The sequence below is a fragment of the Tympanuchus pallidicinctus genome, unplaced genomic scaffold, assembly GCF_026119805.1.
Source record: "Tympanuchus pallidicinctus isolate F22 unplaced genomic scaffold, pur_lepc_1.0 scaffold6, whole genome shotgun sequence".
Lineage (NCBI taxonomy): Eukaryota > Metazoa > Chordata > Aves > Galliformes > Phasianidae > Tympanuchus > Tympanuchus pallidicinctus.
The window spans coordinates 43530727-43553804 of record NW_026294780.1 but is presented as its reverse complement, the minus strand read 5'-3'; the positions used below and the strand labels follow the sequence as shown (position 1 = coordinate 43553804).

Genomic DNA, 23078 nt, shown 5'->3' with positions numbered 1-23078 from the left:
AGGAAGAAATATTTTACAATCAGAGTAGTGAGGCAGTGGCACAAGGTTCCCGGAGAGGTGGTGGATGCCCCATCCCTGGAGACATAGAAGGTCAGGCTGGAGGGTCTCTGAGCACCTGATGGAGCCGTGGGTGTCCCTGTTCATTGCAGGGGAGTTGGACTAGAACTTTAAGGGTCTGCAGCTGTCTGCTACACGTGGGACCTGAGGTGCCCTCTTACCAAGCCTACTAGGAAACTCACCCTACATCTGCCTCGCTTGGAGCAGCATGCTCCTCACCCTGCTGAACGGCACAGAGCAGCAGGAGAGCCCAACTCCCTTCCTCCCCCACCCGGACCGCAAACCGCCGCCTCCCCTCGCACCGCTCCCCCCAACCGCCTCCTGAGCCAGCAGAGCCGGGGGGCGTGGCCACATTTGCTTGAGGGGCGTGGTCACGCGAAGGGGGCGTGGCCACGGTAATATGAGGACGCAGCACACTAATTTGGGGGCGTGGTCAAGCGGAGTGGGGCGGGGCCCACGTGTCGCGGCCGGGCGCGGAGCGGGTGGCAGCAGGCGGCGGGGTTGCGGCATCTCGCCCGCCCCGCGCCGGGTACCGGCACCGCCTGTTGCAACGCGCCTCCTCGCTGGTAATTATCCTCGCGCCGCTGGTTTCTTTTGATTTATTATCATAATTAAAAGCGATATTTCCCACGGGGGGTGGGCGGGGAAGAAATAAAAGAGCGACCTGCGGCCGCTTATACAGGTAGGAGCCGCTGCCGGGTCCGTGCGGCTCGGTGCGGGGTTAGCCGAGGGCGTGCGGGGACCGGGACCGGGTGGCAGGGCTGGGAGCTCAGCCCCGGTGTGAGAGCGGTGTGCGGTGACGGTGCGCTACGGGCTACCGGACCTGGTGGAAGAGTCAGCTGTGAGGGACACGGAGGTGCGGGCTGAGGGCAAACGCTGCTGGTAGCTCGGTTGGACGGGAGTGGGTATGGGAAGTGATGATACACTCTCGTGCCATCCTTCTGTGTCCCAGTCTGCCTCAGCGATACTTTGAAATCTCAGCGTTTGTTCCTTTTTATCCACAGAGTCCCCCAAAAGACAACTCCTTTATAAGCAGTGCTTGTTTGGAGAATATCTGAAGGTCGTTTCTTTGACTCGCTCTGGAAGTGGAGAGAAGCTGTTTGCATGTTGCAGATGACTCTGCTGTTTGTCCCCTGCCTGCAAGGTTATAACGCTTTCTCCCCAGAGTGGCAGCAATCGATGTCCCTCCCAGCACTCCCTCTGCTTCTGCTCCTCCCTTGTGCGTGGGTAAAGGTCAGTGAGGGGCATAGGATGAGGGAAAAATTCGGATCTCCTTCTACAAATGAAACCATGTAAATGAAATCAAAGGTATGGCCGCATCCCGCATAGCAGACGCCAGCGGGGAATTATTTATGTGAGGCACTGAGGCATTTACATTCATTTTATGTAATCATCACTCAAGGATCAATACTGTGCCCCAGTGATTCATTTGATCGTTTGTTCCCATGCTAAGCATTGCAAGATTAAAAACAGGGCGTCACAGCTCAGAGATACGTCTGACATCCGCACCATCAGCTCTCCCATGTTGGGCTATGAGCTGATTGGGGCAGGACCTGCCGTGTCACCGTCTCTGCACAGCTTTGACATTGATGTCCCCACAGAGGTGTGGCTACCAGGGACTATGGGTGACTGGTGGGAACCCCCTGTAGGTCAATCCTGGTGCTTTGCGAGAGGTGGGATGGGGTGACTGATGGCACCTTGGAGTCAAGTAGGACCAGAGCAGGCACCTGGGACTGGGAATCCATGAAAGTGATGCCTTTGAGGAAACCTAACAGCGTAACAGAAGGAGGCTGGAGTCCTCCTACTGAAACCTTTTATCTGTGTTGGTGCTGTTGACAACATGGCACTGGGCTGTGGTCTTCCCTTTGTAGGATTTGGTGAGCAGCAGTAGGTGTAATTAAACAAACCTGTGCTAAAATGTGTACTTACTCTTCAGCTGAGTGCTGCCTTGAACAGGGTTTGTTGTTGGCTGAGCCCCACTGCACCAGGAGTTGTGGGAGTGAGCCAGTGGTGCAGGTGATGATGACAGTGTGGCAGTGCAGCCTAGCAGGGCTCTGGCTGGATGGAGCCTTTTGGGTAGGTGCTGGTTGGTTGGATGTTCCACATGGATGGTTGGATGCTTCCACAGTGATCATCACAGATAACCACCAGTTTTTTCTCTTGAACATAGGGTCCTCCATTGGAAGTTATATTATTTTCCTTCTTATTGCAGAACCCACACTTCAGTTTTGAGGCTGGGTGAGATAAGTACCAATCAAGTACCAGTGTGGGTTACCAAAACAAAGGGATACAGTCAGAGAAAATTCTAGACTAGCACGATGGAAGTCTGCCTGCTGACCTTTAGTGTTGGAACCATAAGGAACACAAATGGAAACTGACAAATTGGTAATAGCATTATGAGGCCGGCATGAGGGATGGTTTTCTAAATTGTTGGTGTAGTGTGCGTAGGAAATATTTGCTGCTTTTCTCTTTGTGTTTTGCTTTTCACAAACTCTCCCTGGGCTTCCTGTGAACAGATGCCCATCCCAGCCACCTCTGGTGTGCTACAAATTTGGTCTTGCTTGGGGACCTGAGTGTTAGGGTATGGAAATACTGTCTGTATAAATGTCTGCTATGTGTGGGCTTCCTCTTTTCCTTCCCCCTGTCTGTGATCTGGTGGCCCTTCATATGTGCCATGCTTGACAGAAGCCAACAGTGTATGCTTGTGACTCAGAAGGTTGGCAGTGTCCTGGCCTGCAACAACAGAGGGGTGGTCAGCAAAGACTGGGAGGTGATTGTCCCCCTCTACTGTGCCCTTGTGAGGCCCCATCTGCAATACTGTGTCCAGGCCTGGGGCCCCCAGTACAAGATGGATACAGAGCTGTTGGTGTGGGTCCAGAGGAGGGCACTGAGATGATCAGAGGGCTGGAGCACCTCTCCTATGAGGAAAGGTTGAAAAGTTGGGTTTGTTAAGCTTGAAGAAGAGAAGGCTCCAGGGAGACCTCATGGCAGTCTTCCAGTACTTAAAGGGAGCTTATAAGCAGGAGAGGGACTGAACTTTATACACAATCTGATAGTGATAGGACAAAGATTATGGTTTTAAATTAAGAGAGGGGAGATTTAGATCAGATACTAGGGGAAATTTATTTTACTCGGGGGGCTGTGATGCACTGGAACAGGCTGCCCAGAAAAGCTGTGGGTGCCCCATCCCTGAAGGCACTCAAGGCCAGGTTGGATGGGGCCCTGGGCAGCCTGAGCTGCTGGGTGGCACTGCCCATGGCGGGAGTTGGAACTGCATGGGCTTTAAAGTCTCTTCTGACCCAAACCATTCAGTGATTCTGTGATTTACAGTGTGTTCACTTCCTCCTCTGTTACTGTCCCTTAATCAGTATTTTGAATAAACCATATTTACGTTTTAATCTACTTTAGCCATATATAATGTGTTCTTATTGTCATTATCCTTACACTTTTTTTTTCTTTCTTTTTTGGTGTTTTTATTCTGCATCTCTACTTAATGTATTTCCTGAACTAACATTTTCCAAGCTCAAATTTATGTTTGTTCATTTTCATCACTGAACTTTCAGTATTTAATCTTCTTCCCTGTTGTGATATATTAGCATTAGTAGACTGTTGGAAGGGCATGGTTAAAACTTGTATCATCGTCTTTGGGACATCAGAATGGCAGCACATACCTTCCACATTACACTGATGTCAATGAATCCATAAATTTTTGGAAAAAAGGTCACTATGATTTCTGGAATTGACTTTCCCAAATACAAAGCATAGTAAAACTGCAGTCAAAAGATAATCGTTTCAAAGACTTCAGTATTTTACAAAATAGCTTTGTTCCTGTAAACAGAAATAGCTGTATTTCCTATCAGAGGATTTTCTTTGCTCAGTACAGTTCCTGTCATCTTCCTGTTATGTTGCTTAATCTGGAAATAAAGCACACTTCTAAACTTCTCTAAATGTATAATTTATTCTTTTTTTTTTAAACAAACATTGCCATGTTAGAATGGAATTGCTATCCCTGCCAATGGCAATATACATATATATAGGGGAAAGTTCTATTTATCGCATCTGCTGATAAAAGGCAGCCAGTGTGCTGTGGAACTGAGTGATATTATCTTGTACTGAGGAAAGCGTGTAGCTGAAAAAGTGCAAGAGCTGCTGTTATTTGTTTTGTTTTGTTGGTTTTTTTCATAGTCTTATGCACAGATCACGTTAAATAGCAAAGATGCAAAAAGCAGCAAGTATCTTCTGTTATGGAGAAGTTTCAAGTTGAATCATCAAAGACACGTATCTAAGATTAGGTACTTCTTTGTTTCAGGATTATGAAAAGCTACATGAGAACATTCTCCAACATTTTTTATAAACAGAAGTTTCTGGATGACTGGAAAGTTGTCAGTATAGTTTTTCTTCTGTTGCTTCTGACATAGAGATTTTGGAAAGGGTCCAGAGGAGGGCGACTAAGATGATCAGGGGGCTGGAGCACCTCCCCTATGAGGACAGGCTGAGGGAGTTGGGCTTGTTCAGCCTGGAGAAGAGAAGGCTGCGGGGTGACCTCATTGCAGCCTATCAATACCTGAAGGGAACCTCCACCCGGGAGGGGAGTAAACTCTTCAAAAGGGCTGACAACAGCAAGACTAGGGGAAATGGATCCAAGTTGAAGGAGGGAAGATTTAGGTTGGATGTTAGGGGGAAGTTCTTCACAAGGAGAGTGGTTAGGCCCTGGAACGGGCTGCCCAGGGAGGTTGTGGATGCCCCGTCCTTGGACGTGTTCAAGGCCAGGTTGGACGGGGTCCTGGGCAACCTGATCTGAATGTGTACGTTTGGTGGCCCTGCTAGGCAGGGGGGTTGGAACTACATGATCCTTGAGGTCCCTTCCAACCCGGGTGATTCTGTGATTCCGTGTGCTTATGGGAAGAAATTGAAAGATGAGGTTTCAGTGGATCTTCTAGGCAAACGCTTCTTAGCATTTACAAGAAAATAAATCATTTAAGCCATATGTTGAAATGTCAATTCAAGCTTTATAGCCTTTTTGAAAATTTGAAAGCATCTGTGCTCCTGAGTGTCAGTAACATTTTATAGCATTTATGCCTGATTGTATACCATCGTGACTTGCTGATGTGCTGTAAGGAGGAATATTAAGTACAGATTGTGATATTTTACTCATGCAATACAAATGCTTGAAAATTTAACTGGTGCTTATTGGTTAAGTTTGGCAAACTGTTGTTGATTCTTCCCTGCCACATCTATTTGCTGTTTTTATGACCTTATTTTTTTCACTTGTGTATGTGGGGTCAGAGTTTTCAAAACAAATTGTGGCTTTCAGAGTACCCAATTTAAGACAGGGAAGTAAAAACAGAGAAGTCTCTGGAAAATGCTGATCAGTTGCTGTCAGAAAGCTGTACTCTGTAAGGTCCCAGAGAACAAAATGCATTAGGCCTTCTGAAAGTTTCTTCTTCCATATCTCAACATCAGCATTTGTGATTTTTCACTCAGGATTAAAGCAAATAGCAAAAATTACACAAGATGCTTGAATGAAGTTTTGGGGGTACAGAAAGGTCATTTGCATGTTTGTGACTTAATCTGCTTAGCTTTAATGAACAAAGCAGATCAGAGCTGCAGTTAAAACAAGGAGTGTGAGCAATAGGTTGCCATCTCAAAACATACACTTTTACTGATGAATAAAATGAAGTAGTTCAAGTGTTCCTTTAAAAAAAACCTTTGTTTCTCTTAGCAGTTCTGCATTAAGAAACACCCAACTTGCCATTTCTGGGTGTGCTCTCCCAGTGGCTTGGGCTCTGCTCAATAGGAGAGCAGATACTTTCTGGTAACACCTATGCAGTTACTCCTAGGACTAAAATGCTGCTGTGTGGACTGTTATCTACCAGTTTGAGTGAATGTAGGCAAAACCACTGATTGCATTTCCCTTGCTGAATGTCTGAGATTAGTGGAAAATATCCTCCTCACTGGTAGACCCAACGCCAAATGCCTAACAAGTGGGCTGGTTGGGTTAGTCTAGCATAACAGTGTGGTCCTCTTCCTTTTTACCTGATGGGAGACCTTAGGTGCCGTCAAGTGATGAGCCTGGGGCATCTTCTGCCTGTAAGCATGTGCAGTAGTTGGACCTCTTGGGTGGTGCAAGGAGACAGCAGGGCAGAGGAGTTGACACTGTGCTACTCCCTTCCTGATGAAATGGGGTTGTCGTCCTCTGTGGGTCTCCTGTTCTCATCAAACATTGTTCTTTAGTAATAGCACCAACTGTAAAGTCTTTAAAAATAAACTGCCTTCAGATATATATGTTACTGAGATACCTGATATTTGCAAAAGTTGCTGGCTTTTACATCATACTGAAGGTATCAATATACACAAGATGTTTGGGACAAATATTTAAAAGTACTGCAAAGGGAAAATAGCGTTCTGCACATTTTACAGTGGCAACCATTTTACAGGATGGGGCAGTGCTGTTTTGTTATTTTTATGTTACAAATAAAGTTATTTTATCTTCTGCTTGCTTCAGACAAATTGCTGTGTCAAAAAGAAGTAGCTGGCAGAAAATGAGAAAGGGTTATGGTCAGAGAAAATGTTCATACTAAGGATTCTTTCAACTCATCTTCAATCTCCTGTAAATAAGTGGATAACTGACACATTTTTCATCTGATTTCTAGTACCAGAAGGAATCAAAATATTTTAAGGGCTACCATCTCCTGCCTTCTTTTCATTTCATTTATCACCAGTGATACTACATACATTCAATTTTCAAGCCAACTTAAAAACACCCTTCCAATGAGGACTGTCATTTCACACTGATTTTCAGGTAACTTTCCTGTCTAGCCTTGCTGAACAGCTTTGTATTTGCCTTTGTGTGTAGTGCCCATTTGCATCCCAGTACCCAGGCTTCATCAACATCTACTTTCATAATTACACATCCCACACAGACAGGTGGAAAGTTTTGGGCAAGCAAAATTTTGGGAGAGGATAGGATGGGAGAGTCTGGTGGCTAAACTGCTGTTTCAGACCATGAGACATCACTCTTGCAGATACATACATATATTGTATGTATATGATATGTATATTTTTATACACTAGATTAAAATGCATTAGTCAGCTACAGCTAGGTTGCTACCAGCATTTGAACTAGTTTGTGTAAGGTGGGACTTGAAGACTCCCACATTTGCATAGGTGTACATAACAAATGTAGTGGGGGTGTTTCCACAAAATGATGGGTGGAAGAGTGCAGCCTTTCCTTAAGAGCTCACTAATTCTGCAAGTTGCTTGAAAGACCTGTCGGAAGGGTGGCCTTCAGAAAAAGCTGGGGCTTTTGGCTGCAAATACCTGCACGCTGAGAAGGGAGGCTGCAAAGATTTGTAAGGAGGTTGCAGAACAGCTGGCACACAAGATCTTAGTATATATACAGTAATTTACCTCCCTTTCATTCATGAGTCAGCATCATTGCAGGGACATACCCTTGGGCACAGAGTATCTGGAGAATTGTGGTTCACGTGTCAGTTGTCCTCGTGGTGCCTCATTTGTGCAGCCACTGCCAGAAATGCACCTACAAAGGTGTCATAGGATCATAGAATATCCTGGGTTGAAAAGGAACACAGCGATCGTCTCGTTTCAACCCCCTGCTGTGTGCAGGGTTGCCAACCACCAGGCTGCCTGGAGCCACATCCAGCCTGGCCTTGAATGCCTCCAGGGATGAGGCATCCACAACCTCCTTGGGCAACCCGTTCCAGGAAAGATGCTCAGAGTACTCACATCTTGCTGGCATGTGGATGTGCACTTACTTTTAAAATGAAAGATAGCAGCTCTTCAGGAAATGGCTATTACAACCTGTAGCTGAAACTATTGAGGAACTGTAAACAGGCTGACAGGCTAAATCTAGCCTTTGCACAGGGGGCAAGCTTCTTGTTCTAACACAATTTGCAAGTCAGAGAGAGCCTCCAGCATGTGGCTGAGGATGTTATTACTGTATTGGTGTGCTGAATGGGAGCACAGCAGGTCTTACTTCTCTGTGAAATTTGTTCCCTTGAAGTGAATCTCCCAGTCTGCTATGCACTGGTGGCCTCACCTCGAGCACAGTTTTGGATGCCACAAGACAAGAAAGACATAAAGCTACTAGAAAGCATCCAAAGGGGAGCTACAAAGATGGTGAAGGATCTAGAGGGGAAGACATATGAGGAATGGCTGAGGTCCCTTGGTGTGTTCAGCCCGGAGCGGAGGAGCTGAGGGGAGGCCTGATGGCAGCTGCAATTCCTCACAGGAGCAGAGGGGCAGTGCTGAGCTCTGCTCTCTGGTGACCAGAAGAATTCAATGATATGGTCTGAATTTGGGGTAGTTCTGTGCGGAATCAGGAGTTGGACTCAGTGATTCTGGTTGGTCTCATGCTCTTATCTGCATGTCCTTCAGTCTTGGCTAGCAAAGAGGGTTGAAGTAACAGAAGATGCTTGTTCTTTCTTCTTTCCTCTGCTCTTTGTAGTTCACTGATGATAGAAAGCCATCCTTCTGTGAAGTTCTGTCTGTTGTTTATACTTGGTTATGTCCCTCTTGTATGGGACAATTCAAGCCCTGTAGGGAAGCTTTCTGTTATCCTCTATCTTCATTAATCATTGAATCATCCACAGAATTGTTCGAGTTGGAAAGGTTCCTTAAAGGTCAACTAGTCCAACTCTCCTGCAATGAACAGGGGCTCCTACACCTAGACCAGACTGCTCAAAGCCACTGCAGCTTCACCTTGTATGTCTCCAGGGATAAGGCATCCACCACCTCTCTGGGTAACCTGCTCTAGTGTCTCATCATCCGTACTGTGAAGAACGTCTTCCTTATATACAGTCTTAATTTCCTCTCTTTTTGTTTGAAACCATTTCCCCTTGACCTGTAACAACAGACGCTGCTTAAAAGTCTGTCCCCTTCCTTCTCACAGCCCCCCTTTAGACACTGAAAAGCTGCTTTCAGGTCTCTCTGGAGTCTTCTCTACTCCAGGCTGAACAGCCCCAGCTCTCTCATCCTGTCCTCATAGAGGAGGTGTTCCATCCCTTGGGTCATTTCTGTAGTCCTGGAACCACAATGCCTGGTGGCTTCAGGAGCCGTCTTGCAAACCCACTCTAGTCACAAAGAAGACACAAACACATGGAGAGAGGCAAACCTGAATATCCAGGAGCATTCTGTAAGAAAAAGTCCTTGTTGCATTACCCGTTCCTGTATGCAAACTTGAGGTGTTGGGAAGATGGTTGACGTGCTAGATGAGGGAAAGCTCCTTAAAGCACTCTCAAGGTTATGCCCAACCATGCATGTTTCCCTAAGATGTCTCACAGGATGGTTTCACACCATATCACACAGTCCTAGTGTTTGCAGAGGGCCTGGTGTCACCCTGATTCCCACTGTGCAGTGCTTATGCTTTCAAGCATTGTCTAGTGCTGGCATGCCAGACAGCCAGGTGTATCCAGCTGCATTTCCTAAAGACAGTGGGAATTCCAGGCCAGCAGCTCACAACTCAGAATGTCTTGAGGCCATTTTTGGCCCTTGGTGGGTAATGTGTCTCTCTGTACATAGTGCTTGCTCAGAACAATGTCCCAGCCTTTCTCCTTTCCACTGCTCTTCTAGGCAGGTAGCTTTGAACAAGTATCTGCTTTCTGGTCACAAGCATGCAGGCAAAATAAAGTCATCACAAAGATGCTAAAATACACAAACTCTGTAACCTGCTCTTAAAGCTGGCTGAGCACCCCTTTGACATTTTCCCTAATCTTCCTTTTACTGTTGACATACTTAAAAAACCTTTCTTGTTATCCTTTTCCTCCTTTGCAAGGTTTAGCTCCAAGAGGGCCCTAGTCTTTTTTTGTTGCATCCCTACAGACCCTGAAAACATTCCTATATTCTTCCCAGGTGGCCAAGCCCTTTTTTCATGTTCATGGACCTTCTTTCATTTTAGTTTATCAATGAGTTCCTTACTCATCCACACAGGCTTCTTGCCATCTTTCCTTGATTTCTTACTTGATTAACAAGATGAAATAAATGCAAGGCAAAACTTGGTTTTGCTTATTTGAGATAAGCTAGAAGTGTAAAGGAACTGTAAATGTGTTTTCTGGGGTTTGAACTGAAGCAGAACAGCCAAGAGCAGCTGTAATTGGTATTCGTGATTACTAGCTCACAAAGAGGTGCAGAAATGTCTCCTCCCTCTCAGGTGTTTTGCCTTCATATTTATTATAGAATCGTGGAATCATTACAGTTGGAAAAGACCACTAAGATCATTGAGTCCAACGTTCACCTACCACCAGTACTGTCCATTAAACCATGTCCTTTAGTGCCATGTCTACACATTTCTTTGAATATCTCCAGGGATGGACTCCACCACCACCCTGAGCACCTCTTCCAATGCATCACCACTTTTGCTGAGAAAGAAATTTTTCCTGATATCCAATCTGATTCTCCACTGGTGCAACTTAAGGCCATTTCCTCTTATCTAGTCACTGTTACATGGAGAAGATGCTGACCCCCATCTCACCACAACCTCCTTTCAGGACATTGTAGAGAGCGATAAGGTCTCCCCTGAACCTCTTCTCCAGAATCAATAATCCCAGTTCTCTCAGCTGCTCCCTATAAAACTCATGCTCCAGATCTCTCACAGGTCCGTTGCCTTTCTCTAGACATGATCCAGAGCCTCAGTGTCTTTCTTGCAGTGAGGGATCCAAAACTGAACACAGCACTTGAGGTGCGGCCTCACCAGAGCTGAGTACAGTCAGACAGTCATCTCTCTACTCCTGCTGGCTGCGCTGTTTCTGATACAAGCCAAGATGCTGTTGGCCTTCTTGGCCACCTGGGCACACTGCTGGCTCATGTTCAGCCAAGTACTGACCAGCACAGCCAGAGAAGGGAGTGGAGGGAATTTCCCAAAAATAGTGATGCACCAGGTACAAGTTTGTTGTATTCAACAATATTTTTGTCATCCTTCAACTTCAGCCTGGCAGTGACCTTCATCCTCCCCCCACAGAACGGTGCAGAGCTGGGAGCAGAGCCTGCTCTGAGCACAACTGCAATGAGAGTGGAAATGAAACCCCATGGGTCAGGCATTTGCTGTCCAGATTCTGTAGGAGTTGAGTTGTTGGGGTTTTTTTTGGTACATACTGGAGAAACACAACAAGTTCCTTCTGGAGAGGCAAACTTCCTCACCAGAGGAGGAACCAGTAACTGCACTCAGGGGTTTCTGAGGAGCAGTGTGTGGCAGTTTCAGTGCAGAATTTGGGGCCAGTGACTCCAGGCTTGGAAAATGCGTGTGACAAATGGGGCTTGTGAACCGAATGCTCAAAGAAATAGTGAGAAGAACATTGGCGTGGGAGCAAGTAAATAGGAACTGGTAGGGTAGGAATCAGAAGGAGTGAGGAGATGGCAGGAGGAAGAGAGAGAATGAAAAAAATACAGAAAGTGGGCAAAGGGAAAATGAGAGGATAAAGAGAAATATGTAAAACAAAAGAGGAAGAAATACAGCAGTCTGATTTTTAAAGAAGCTGAACAGAATAAAATGAAAAACAAGCCAACAGCAAAGCAAACAGCTTATGAAGTTGAGTTTTCCAACACTGAAAAACATTTAAAATCAAAGTATAATGACAGAGTGTTCATGAAGGTATGTATGCAAGCATGCCTGCATGCACATAGCATTTTGTTCTTTCGTGTAAGTGTTGCTGTGCAGCGAAAGTTGGTTTCCTTCTGATCCACAAACTAAATTATTCTTTTCTAAGACCCTTGGCAAAAAGCTGCTGGTGGAGAACTTGTTCTGGAGAGCAGATTCATCTGCAATTGTGTTTTTTCCCCCTGCCTTTGCAGGAGTTTGTAGCAGAAAGTAGGTGCTCAAATTCTGGCAGTGGAATTGCCTTTAGTCCCAGCACAAGAAAGGGAGGGAGTGTAGGAAAGCCCAATTGTGCTCCAGTGCCAAAGCCACCTGGAGGTGACACTGAGACTAGAAGTCTAACAAATGAAGATGGTTGCTTAACTGTGAGACAGCTTTTGTGTGATCCAGATGCTTAAAAATTCACGGCTTTTTTTCCTCCTAGCTTTGCGAAGCGTCACAGTAATCATAATTTAAACTAAAGCATTTGTTTTCCTTCTATTTCTTCATACTCTTCTACTAAGCCTCTGAGCCATGAAGTCCCATTTTCACTCTTTTCACCCAGTCATGAAGATGAAATATTTCCTGAAAGAGTAACACAACAGCTTGGAAACCACTTGAGTTAGGGTCCAGTTGAAACTCTGCTTTTTGGAGTTGTGGAAAACAGAATCATGAGAGTCAGTACTGTTGCAATAGCATTTGAAAATGCCACTTGTGAACCCATATCCTTCTGGAGCTGTGTTTATCAGCTCATAGGGTCACTGTTTGTCCCTGTGTAAGACATAGGGATCCAGCATTTTTCCATGACAGCCTGAGGAGCATTGGTTCTTTCCTTCCACTTCAAATCCACTTCCACTGCTGTCCTGAATGCTCTTTTTTGCATTAATAATGGCCAGACTTTTCCGACCTGTTCTTTCTCCCACACCAAGTAAAACCCAAGATTAGCTTATACACTGTTATTAATATTTCACTAGTACTCCCTATTGCAACAAATGGATAGTTCTGCTCAATAATTCATGGCTGGGTGTAGCCTATAAAATTTGTATTGGGGTGTACACTTTCATGTTACTTATTTATTATTGCTTTCATTTTACAGGAGTTTTTTTCTTTGCTACTTCATTTTTCACTCGCATAAATGCCTCTCACTCAAAGTTCAAACTGCCTGTGGGAAATCAATCTTGTTCTTTGTGTCTTGTAAGTAAGGCTGAGCTCTTAGCACAAGTGCCTGGGGCTTGGCCATAAGTAAAACCTTCAGGCACAGATCTAGTACTTCAGTGTAGAAGATTTCTTTGGAGCAAATGATTTTGGGACTTTGGTACCAAGACTCACAGCCCAAATTCCACCCCTGGCTTCAGAGATATCTGCTCCCTCATGATTGATAACAGTATGGCTACTCTTCTGTCAACAGACAGTATTCTCTTCTAGGTCTCCAAATACATTCAGGGGAGTGCAATTCTTACTAGGTTGGTTGTACTCCCTCTTTAGGAGTGATCTTTTGCTTTGCTTTGTGGAAACAGTCTACCCTAAGCATCCAGTTTGGAAACTGGAAGCTGCACAAGCATGCAAAATCATCCTGGTCCCTCTTGTGGTCAGCTGTAGGGAAAAGAGTAAAATCTGGAGAGCTGCTGATTCTTGGTATAACCCACAGAAAATGCCCTTCTCCATGTAAGATAACTTCTTTTTACATGTCTCCATCCCTATATGGGCCAGTGTACAAGCTTACATGTTCCACACAGCATGGCACTGCTGTTTCTTGGATGTTACAACAGGGCACCAGGGATGTAGGTGGGTCCTGGCACGGAGCCGTTGGAGATCCCATATATCAGGGAAGGGAGTTGTGGAGGCACATTTTTCCATCTGGAGGTGAAGTGGCTTTGCCCTACTCATTCCTTGAACAAGTTTAGATTGTGAGATGCTGTTACTGCACCAACAGAGATTTTCTGGTATCATAATATACCCTCCCTTCCCCCCCTCCCCCCCCTCAAAAAAAAAGACCCCCGAGATCCATATTGTGATAGGTTCAATGGATTCACCCATCATTTTGCATTCTCAGGACTTTTTCTGGCAGATGGAATACAGCATGAAAGGTATTATTTTCACACATGACTACTACACAGTCTGTAGTATTTTCTCCAGAGATCACACGTGGCATTTCAGAGCAAGTTGCTAAAATGTGCAATCCCTAGCAGGGTATCTTGCCCCAACAAATGTTGCAGGTCAAATTACTTATCCTCACCTAAGTGCGTGCCATTGAAGTAATGACTCCAGCTTCACAAGGACGCATTTACTTCTCAACAGCATTTGAGTTCTTAGGATCTGCTTTCAGAAACAGTGCAGACGCGTCAGTGCTTCAATCACTAGTGGATGTAGGAAGTGTCACCGACTTTTAACAGGGACAAGAACAGGGTCATACTGAACAAAGCTGTGACTCAGACTGCACTGAAATGCAGTGGGAATTGGAACCGGGTCCTTTGTATTTTTATAAGAGCACTTTTGATTTGCCCTATTTTTTTCATAGACAGACTCTGCTAAAAGGGCTCGTTTAAAACTCTGCTGTCATTCAAACAAAGACGTTTTGGAGGTCCATGGGAACCTCCCATTTACGTCTGTGAAGATCTGTGTGCCTATCCTCACTCTGCTGCCCACCACATGCTTTCCATCCTGTACATTTTACTGCATGGACAGCATGTACACAATCCATGACTGTATCAGCAAGAAAGAGGCAAGGAAAGCATTGCATTATGTGAGCATGTGATTTTACAAAGCGTGACTTTTGGAGAATCTCATTCCATGAAGTAGAAGCAGCCTGGAAAAAGGCAAAGGTCTTGGGTTATGGCAGAAAAAGGCCACCACAGGAATATCCCTTCTTAATTCCCACCAGGAGACTCTTGCCTATGACAGACCCCGGCTCAATCATCTGTTGGGGATGCTTGTTCTCATCAAGTGTGGCTGTTAATCAGCTGTATTTGCTTTTAAACAAGGGACAGCAATGGACATTTAACTCAGTGTTGCAGCACATCCTATTGTGACATCAGCTTGTCTTGCTAACCGTAAGCATGCCTTATTACAAAATACAAGCTACTTATACTGAAGAGTTATGATTAATAACTCTTCTAAAATTGATATTACAATCATTGTCCACAGCATTCTGCCCTGTGTAAGAAATCACATGAGAGAGCCTCTTGTCGTACCCTGTCCTACAGTCATACCTTGTCCTCAGTGCCACGAATGAACATCACATGGGTATGAATTAACCACTTGCAGGCTGGAGTTGATCACTGCATCCTATCAGCTAAACGTAACTCAGTGCTGCCCACTGAAATTGTTATTTGTCTGATGGCTCACAGTGCAGAATTTAAATAGAGTATTGTGCCAGGACTTCAGCTGGAGTTGTGTGCATAGAATATTTAATGATGCTTGGTGAGACAGCATTATTGGGAGTACGCAGAGACACTCCAGCAGGCCTTGAAATAAGGCAGAAAATTGGAAAAGGATTCATGGTCCACATGACAAGTGCCTCAAAATCTTTATTTTGTACTTCTTTTTAAATCCTTTCCCCACTGAACTTGCATTTCTAAGCATTGTTTTAAAGCAGGTGGTGCATATTGGGTCACACACTGGAATTAATCAGTGCTGCGCACTGAGCACACAGAACTGAGTGCATTCTAAGAGTAATATAAACTTGCACACATTTGAGTGGAAAATCTAAGTTTCTCACCTACCTTCTATACAAGCTGTAACAACCCAAGAGGATGTTGCAAGCATCTCTGATAAGGAAACACCTACCTCTGGTTTTCTTGTGCAAGAAAGACGTTACTTTTAAAGCATGCAGTATAATACCAAATAATGGTATTTGGTGCCCTCTTCCTTGTGCCAGAAAAGGTGTTGCAACATTCTCTGTGTAGAACAGCAGAAATAACTAAGGAGTTTTAAAAAGCCTATAAGGAGAAAGTTGGGACAAACGTTTACCAGTTTGGTGTTAAACATCCTAGAAAACAAAGAAAGAGGAGCTGTGGCACAGTCTGTCAAGTAATGAACTGCAACAGGAGATGCAGGGTAGGAGCACCTCTTTGTCTAATAACAAGAAGCCAAACTGGCCTTGTACTAAATGGAAAGCCATTTTAAAACACCATTCCCAGTCTTTGTTGTTACATCGTGGAAATCCTTCCCACACTGAGTGTAAGGATTTGTTGTTCAAGTTATAACAGAAGTGTTCAGGGACAGAAGAAACTATGGAAAATCTACAAATGATTTCTGCACAGAATCACTATGTGAATATCAAAATGATAATTGTGTGTTTTTCTAATGGAAAGAAATTTTCTATTATCAAAAATACCTTCAATATGTTTCAGTGTAATTCTGAATACAGTAAATCTATGTGTGCTTCAAGGATGTTATCATAAATATGGGGATTTTGTTCATGAGAATTTTTTCCTGAAGTCCTCTACATTAGCATGTAGCTGATGGTCCAGCTGGTCTGGTGAATCCTGAACATATATATGTATTTTTAATCTGCTCAATTTGGTTCGTTTTTGAGCTGTGTATTTTTAAAGGCAAAAGTCGAAACAGAAGTTATAAAAAAAGGTGAAGGATCATTCTTCAGCCTGTGGAAAGTGGTGGGAATTTTTCTGTTAACGTTGAACACTTCTTAAAATCCCCACGGGGCCAATGAATCACTTTTATCTTTTGATGTTATATTTTCAGTTCTCTTAAGGTTTCTGCAGCGCTGCGTCATCAGCGTTGAAAGACAATTTGTGTTCACACCCATATTCAACACTTTTGTGTTTGACCTTCAGTGTACCCGGGAAATGTGTCCTTGAAGTCAGTGCCAGTTGTGAGCTCGGTGAGTGTCCTGTGTGAGGCCCTCCAGCACAAGATCTCTAGACACCAGGATCACCAAGGGCTGCAGCACGTGAAGTGGGAGGAGAGGTGGAGAAGTTCAAGGAGGAAGCTGAGAGACACTTTCTTGTACCTATCTAATTAGAGCTCACAGAGAAGTTTGAAACAGACTTTATTTTAGAAGTGTACCATGAAAGTAAAAGGCAACAGGTTGCAACAAGGGAAATTCCAGCTGATGCAAAGAAAAAATTATTCACAGCAAGTGCAGTCAGATGTTGGTAGAAGTTGCCCAGAGGTATTGAGGAGTCCCCATCCTTGGAGACATTGCCGTAGAATCATTGAATCACCAAGTTTGGAAAAGACCTCCAAGATCATCTCCAGTCCAGCCATCCACCTACCAGTCTTTCCCCACTAAAATACTGTTCCTTAGTACAACATCCAAATGTTTCTTGAACATCTCCAGGGACGGTGACTCAACCACCTCCTTGAGCAGCCTGTTCCAGTACATCACCGCTCTTTCGGAGAAGAAATTTTTCCTGACATCCAACGTGAATCTCCCCTGGCACAATTTGTAGTCATTCCCTCTGGTCCTCTTGCTTCACAAAGCGCTGCTTTGATTGTAGGGGGTAGGACTGCAGATACTGAAGCTAAAACGTGTCTGATTTTATTGTGAAGGAGAGAAGATGTAGAACTGTGTGTGTGCGTGCATGCAGTCAGTGAAAGAGAACGAAACAGAAGAGAGGTAAAAGAAATTAAGAGGAGGGGAGAAAGACCAAAGAGTGCTAATGTCCTTATAAAGACAAAATCGTATGTTTCATCTGTGACTTTTTTTACCAGCCACTTCCCCCTTGGGGTTCAGTCCTGTGCTTGCAGTCTTGGGCTCAAGTTGCTCTGTAGATTTTCTAAGTGTGCAACAACCGGTTTCAGCACCTACTTTGCAGTTTACCATCCCACAATAAGTTTTATTTTTTTTAAGGACTCCTTCACTTTCTATTGGACTTAAGCTGACGAGCACTTGTTCCACTGGTTGGGATTCGCAGCGTGAGCCTGGGAGGTAAGAGCACAGCACCTGCTGTTTTTCAGCAAGTGTCCTCACTGTGTGTGCAAGCAGTTGAACTGAACAGGAAATTGTGGTTGCCATGAAGGAGTTTGAGTTTGCTTTGAATACGAAGCATTTTCCAGTTGTCTTGTGCAGAGCCTTCTTAAGGATCTTCAGAATTTTGGGTGGATGTAGTTGAGTAGTGTTTGAGTGGAGTGGTTGTTTTTGAATGTAATTTGGTAGGATTACTTGGCAGGATTGGAAGAAGTGAGCTGTTAGTTAGTGGATCCCAAAAAAAGGGAAAATTCTAATTCCAGTGGTAAAAAATAGCTGTTCATAAACCTGGTGTATTTCAGCTGATTTTATTTACATTGTACTCTGCTGCCTGTGAGGACATTCATTGTACGCTGCTACAAATGTAATTTTGCTCTCCAGAAAATAAATCAAACTGATGAATTCAGATCCTGATTGCAATAGGGATTTCTGCTTTATAAAAAACAAAACACAGTAATATGGATTGATTCTGACATTGCATCTGCCATGTAATATCTTGATTGTTAAAGTTGGTCAGACTTACCCGTGGCTTCTTTGGGATTTCGGTTTGGGCTGTGGATGAATTTTGACTTGCAAATATCTACTGAGAGCAGGAACATTTGGGCTTATATTTTGCTCTATAAGAGCTGTAGATGTATGTTCTTGTCTTATACTGGTTCCTCAGTGTGTAAACTTGGTCTGAACACTGTAAACTAACCCGTAAGCCTGTGAGCAGCTTGACTTTTCAAACAAACAGAACCTTGGGTATTTTTTTGTTAGTCTAGACAGTTCTATTGGTTGAGTAATCCCTCACTGCTGTGGATACCAAGTGAAGATTACCTTCAGTAAAAGGCAGATGAGATAGTACGACCAGAGATGTGGAGGGTGCTCAGCAGATGGCTGTTAGATTGCCTTGATAGAAACAGGTCATGCCCTGAAACCTCTTGTTCAGAAAAGCTCCATCATGAATCAGTTCTCCCTCCCAAGATGGCACCGAAAAGCTGCGGGGGCCTGAGGTTGTGGCTCTCCTGGGCAGACAGGAGGGGGGAAAATCCCCTCCATGGTGGGAAACTCCACCAAGATATGAATGCTAGAGCCAGGAGAGACTGGGAAGTACCTGCCTGCCTGCTGGTAGCTGCAGTGGGGATTTCTGCTTCTGTCCTGACTGTGGAGTCCAGCTTTATTTAACTAAGGAATATGTGCGCACGATACATCAGAAAAAGGAACAGGGGTTGAATTATGCTGTGGTTTTAAAATCTGTTTCCTCAGTTGAATCTAGTGTGGGCTTGGACTGAATGCTGTTATAGTTATAAATGGTCATAAAATCATAGAATGGCCTGGGTTGAAAAGGACCACAATGATCATCTAGTTTCAACCCCCTGCTGTGTGCAGTGTCGCCAACCACCAGACCAGGCTGCCCAGAGCCACATCCAGCCTGGCCTTGAATGCCTGCAGGAACGGGGCATGATGAGGTCCTCTATACAGGTTGTGATATTTAAACAAGTCTAGTGGTGTTTGTGCTTCGTCCCTGCTCACAAAGTCTACTATCCATGCCATCGCATTGTATTATGTCACCATTTTTTTTCATCCTACTACCTTCTGATTACAGTTATGAGCAGCCTAAAACTCAGCTGTGTTGCATGAAGCAGAGCTGACTTTATAGAGCTCCTATAGTAAAAATAATCTTTTTTTTGTTGTTTTAAAGTATGAATGAACTGCAGAAAGAAATTGAGCATTGTGAAGGAGATGAGGTCAAGAAAGTACAGTACATTCAGAAATGTAGCTGATTTTCATACTCTAATCCCTTTATGCAAAGCAGCAGGCTCCAGTGAAGTGCTGATGCAAAATGTAAAATAGTAATCAAAATGAAAAATATGTATGAAGAAAACTTGAAATGCATCCAGCATCCTCAACCCAGCTGTTTTGTAGGATGCATTGGTTGCTCTGTGTATCTTTTCAATCATCAAAGGGGAAAGCTGCAGAACAGAGAATAAAGCATGTGGGGGATTGCACTGGTTGAGCTCAGACTCTTTGGAAATTGCTGGGAAGTGGTAATTATTGATAAGTGGGGCTTCCAGTGCAGAAGCAGAGCCCATGGGGAGGAATAGGTGAGATGAGTGGATGGTGTTCGGGGCTCAGGGAGCACAATATAAAGTGGAGGGGAGGTTCAGGTTGAATCCAACCTGTAGGAAAGTAGGACTGTAGGAAAAATTTCTTTCTCTGAAAGAGTGGTGAAGCACTGGCACAAGCTTTCCACGGACGTGGTGGAGTCACCATCCCTGGAGGTGTTCAGGAGCTGTGTGGATGTTGCACTGAGGACAGTATTGGTGGTATGTGGACAGTTGGACTAGATGGTCTTAGTAATCTTTCAAAACCTTAAAGATTCTGTGATTCTTAGATAAGATATTGTTCAGATCAAAAGGACACAAGAGCCTCCATCTGCTCAAATGCAAGTTGATGCACTTGCCCGGTGCAAGCTCAGTAAATCTAGGTGGAATCATCTAAAAATATATATCCATTTACTTTTTATGATGGGAACATGTTTTTAACATTTTCCTTGTGCAGAGGAACTGCTTTCCTGCCAGTGAGCTGGAAATATCATCTGTGGTCTCTTTGTCTTGTGTCAGACACAGCTCTTGCAGGACATCTGGAACTGAGTCAGGACTTTGTGACCAGGCCTTCTGCCATGGGTCTGTGATATGAGTACATCACAGGAAGAGGAAGAGAAGCTTATAACTGTTAAGGTTTTGTGCCTTGTCTGACACCCTGTTCATGGTGGGGAAGGCATAGGGCAACTCCTTGTACCTGGAGATGCTTCTCCATAGTGAGTGAAGATGAAGCCAGGGGGATCAGGGCTTTCCATTCCAAATAAGAAATCTGCTGAAAGATTGAGATGTTTCTCAGCATGGCTTGGGTTAAAAACAGCTTTGGCAAAAAATAAAAAAGGGGAAGGAAAGAAATCACACAAAGCTTTCAGGAGTCAAAATGTTCCAATTGTTATGGATTTTAGTTTTATTTGTAAGATAGCTAGACTGTGTTCCTAAAGGGACAGAAAAGACAAGTGACTCAACAAAAAATGTAAAATCTACTAGATCAACATTTTTCTTTTTTAAGAAAAAATCTGCAGGCTCTGATGTAAAAAGCAATATACACATATATTGCATCTCCTTGATGTGAAACAAGAGGACAGTATTTATGGATTCACAGCTCAGTGTCCTCATGCCTTGATTTCCGTGAAGAACGAGCATTTTCTACTGCTGGGTGACATATTGGAAAGAATTCTGTGTTCCTCTACAAGCTCTGTGGATTTTTCCTTTCTAAGGCCTGTTGATTCATACTTGATTTAGGATTCAGGCACTTTATAAAACAGAACAGTAAGAAAATAATTCATGGAGCATCACCAAGTTGCTTCCTAAACACTGATGAATGTTTTTTCTCCGTGCTTCTTCAAATTCTACTTAAAATAAAACATTTAAAGCTCAACAATCCCAGCACCTGTATAGTCAGTGAGGTTTTTCTGTTGCAGGTGCTCATTTTTTAAAATACCTTTGAGACAGAGATTGTCATTTGTTATGGGCTGAATTGTGAATTCTAACAAATATCGGGGAAGAAGTCTTTGCCATAGCTTCAGAAAGATTCCTGTTTGAATTCCAAAAGTAAGCTCCTATCCAGATTGAAACCACTGTGACAGTTTGAATAAATTATATGCTGCTAATGACCCCAGTATGTTTTTACCTTAGGATTTGTAATTTAGTTCAGCATTGTTCAGGAAACTGAAAAAAAAAAAACACCTCATATATGTATGCAGCTCTTAACTATTTCACTATTCCTGAAAGTGTTCAAGAAATGTATGCTTAAATACATGGCTTAGTGGGCAATACTGGTGGTAGGTGGATGGTCGGACTTGATGATGTTAGTGGTCTTTTCCAACCTTAATGATTCTTTGATTCTATGATTCTGTTTAAATAGGCACTAAGTGCATGATTTGAAAAATAAACGTTTTTAATGAACCCATTCACCTCTTCAAATATATTGCAATTCCTGTTGGTATGTGAGAAATGCATCTAAATGATAAGTAGTTCAAAACCTCATGGTGTTTGCTGATGCTGTCCATCGTGGTGAGTAGCTGGCAAGCTGAATAACTGGGAAGTAAGGAAGGACGTGCAGAGACATTCTGATTCTGTTTCTTATTCTACATCACTAGCAGAGAAAAAAACTATCAGAAATAAATATCTAGGCAATCTGTTACACCAGTCTACAGTAGAAGGCACCAATGGGACTGTTTGTTTAAGCTAGAGTTGCTACCACAAATTATCACAACCCCATACTGGCAGTAATTCTGGAGAAATTTAGTGTTAACATTGCTATGCTTCTTGGCTGTGGGTGTATTATGGTTCACCCTACTGGTGCAGGGACACAAGCACTTTGTTTTTATCAGAACTGGAACTATAACAATAGGTACTAATCAATACATGAGAAATGTGCATGGTGGTAACACGTGCAAAGAACACGAAGCTACACTGTGAGGTAAACTCTTCTGAGTTATGCAAAAGAATATGTTTTGTTGACTGTTGACAAGATGGTTTAGCTTCTGTCATTTTAGTTGGAGGGATTCATTTTGGCTAATGAGTGCAAGATGAAACTTCAAAATTGAGTAAGTTCTAGACAACACTGCTGTGGTGATGACATTGATTCTTCTTTCAGCATGAGATCCACTGAGTAATTTCTGTTTTTCTCACTCCCTGATGAGGCCAATGATATCAACACTTTTCACCGGAAGGAAAACATTTAAAAGAGCCTAACTGATAGATCTCTCTTGTCTCCTCCTTGGTTGAAAACAGACTGATTCAGAGACGTGATTTGAACAGAAAGGCATGAAAAGGGGTGGTAGCAGTGTTAGGGTATATATAGATTTGTGTGCAGAACCTTTTGAGAAAACAATAGAGGGAAATATTTCTGGAGAGGAATGTCCTATTGGTGGTATTCCCATGGTCAAATAGGAATGAGAAGTGTCTCAAGGATGCAAGAATGAGACAATTAACAAATATGCTCAAAACAGTCCCTACTTCTTTAGATCTGTTGCTTCGAATCTATCTTGAGCTTCTGGGAAGCTCTAGGGGCACATCTTTTATTTCTGCCTGCTTTTGGCTTTGTTCAGGGTGGGCTGTACATGGGAAGGTTGCTGATCATGGTTACTGGTCATATCGCTGAAATCAGCAGGAAAAGCAAGAGCTGGGGGTGTACTCCACAACCCTCATAGAAAGGCAGACATTTGTGAGCTGAATCTGGGTGTGACAAGGAAGAGAAAAGGGCTGGAGCTGGAGCTGTGCACTGTAATAAGATTACACAATTTTGAGCACGAGAGCTGAGGAGGGCACCATCTTCTGCTTCCCCATGCTATTCTAACAGCTGTATTTTGCAAGAGTGAATTTCTTGATGTTACATCACTGTCGAAAAGCAAGTTTGAAGAGAAGAAGGCAAAACAAAGTAGGGAAATTCTACGACAAGGAAAACATGTAAACC

General features: G+C 43.7%; 1 protein-coding gene across 5 annotated transcripts in view; it reads left to right on the top strand.

Annotated features, from left to right (window-relative positions):
- Window positions 1-502: 502 nt before the first annotated feature.
- LCP1 (lymphocyte cytosolic protein 1) overlaps window positions 503-23078 on the top strand; it is a 44737-nt gene continuing 22161 nt past the window's right edge. For 2 of the 5 annotated variants that reach the window (XM_052664554.1, XM_052664557.1), the window contains exons 1-2: window positions 506-623; window positions 1062-1290. In XM_052664554.1, coding sequence (XP_052520514.1) covers window positions 1162-1290 — 129 coding nt within the window. In that variant the 5' untranslated portion in view covers window positions 506-623; window positions 1062-1161. Of the gene's footprint in view, window positions 624-1061; window positions 1291-17327; window positions 17538-23078 lie in introns of those variants that run through there. The other 3 variants (XM_052664556.1, XM_052664558.1, XM_052664555.1) reach the window with 3 other exon arrangements.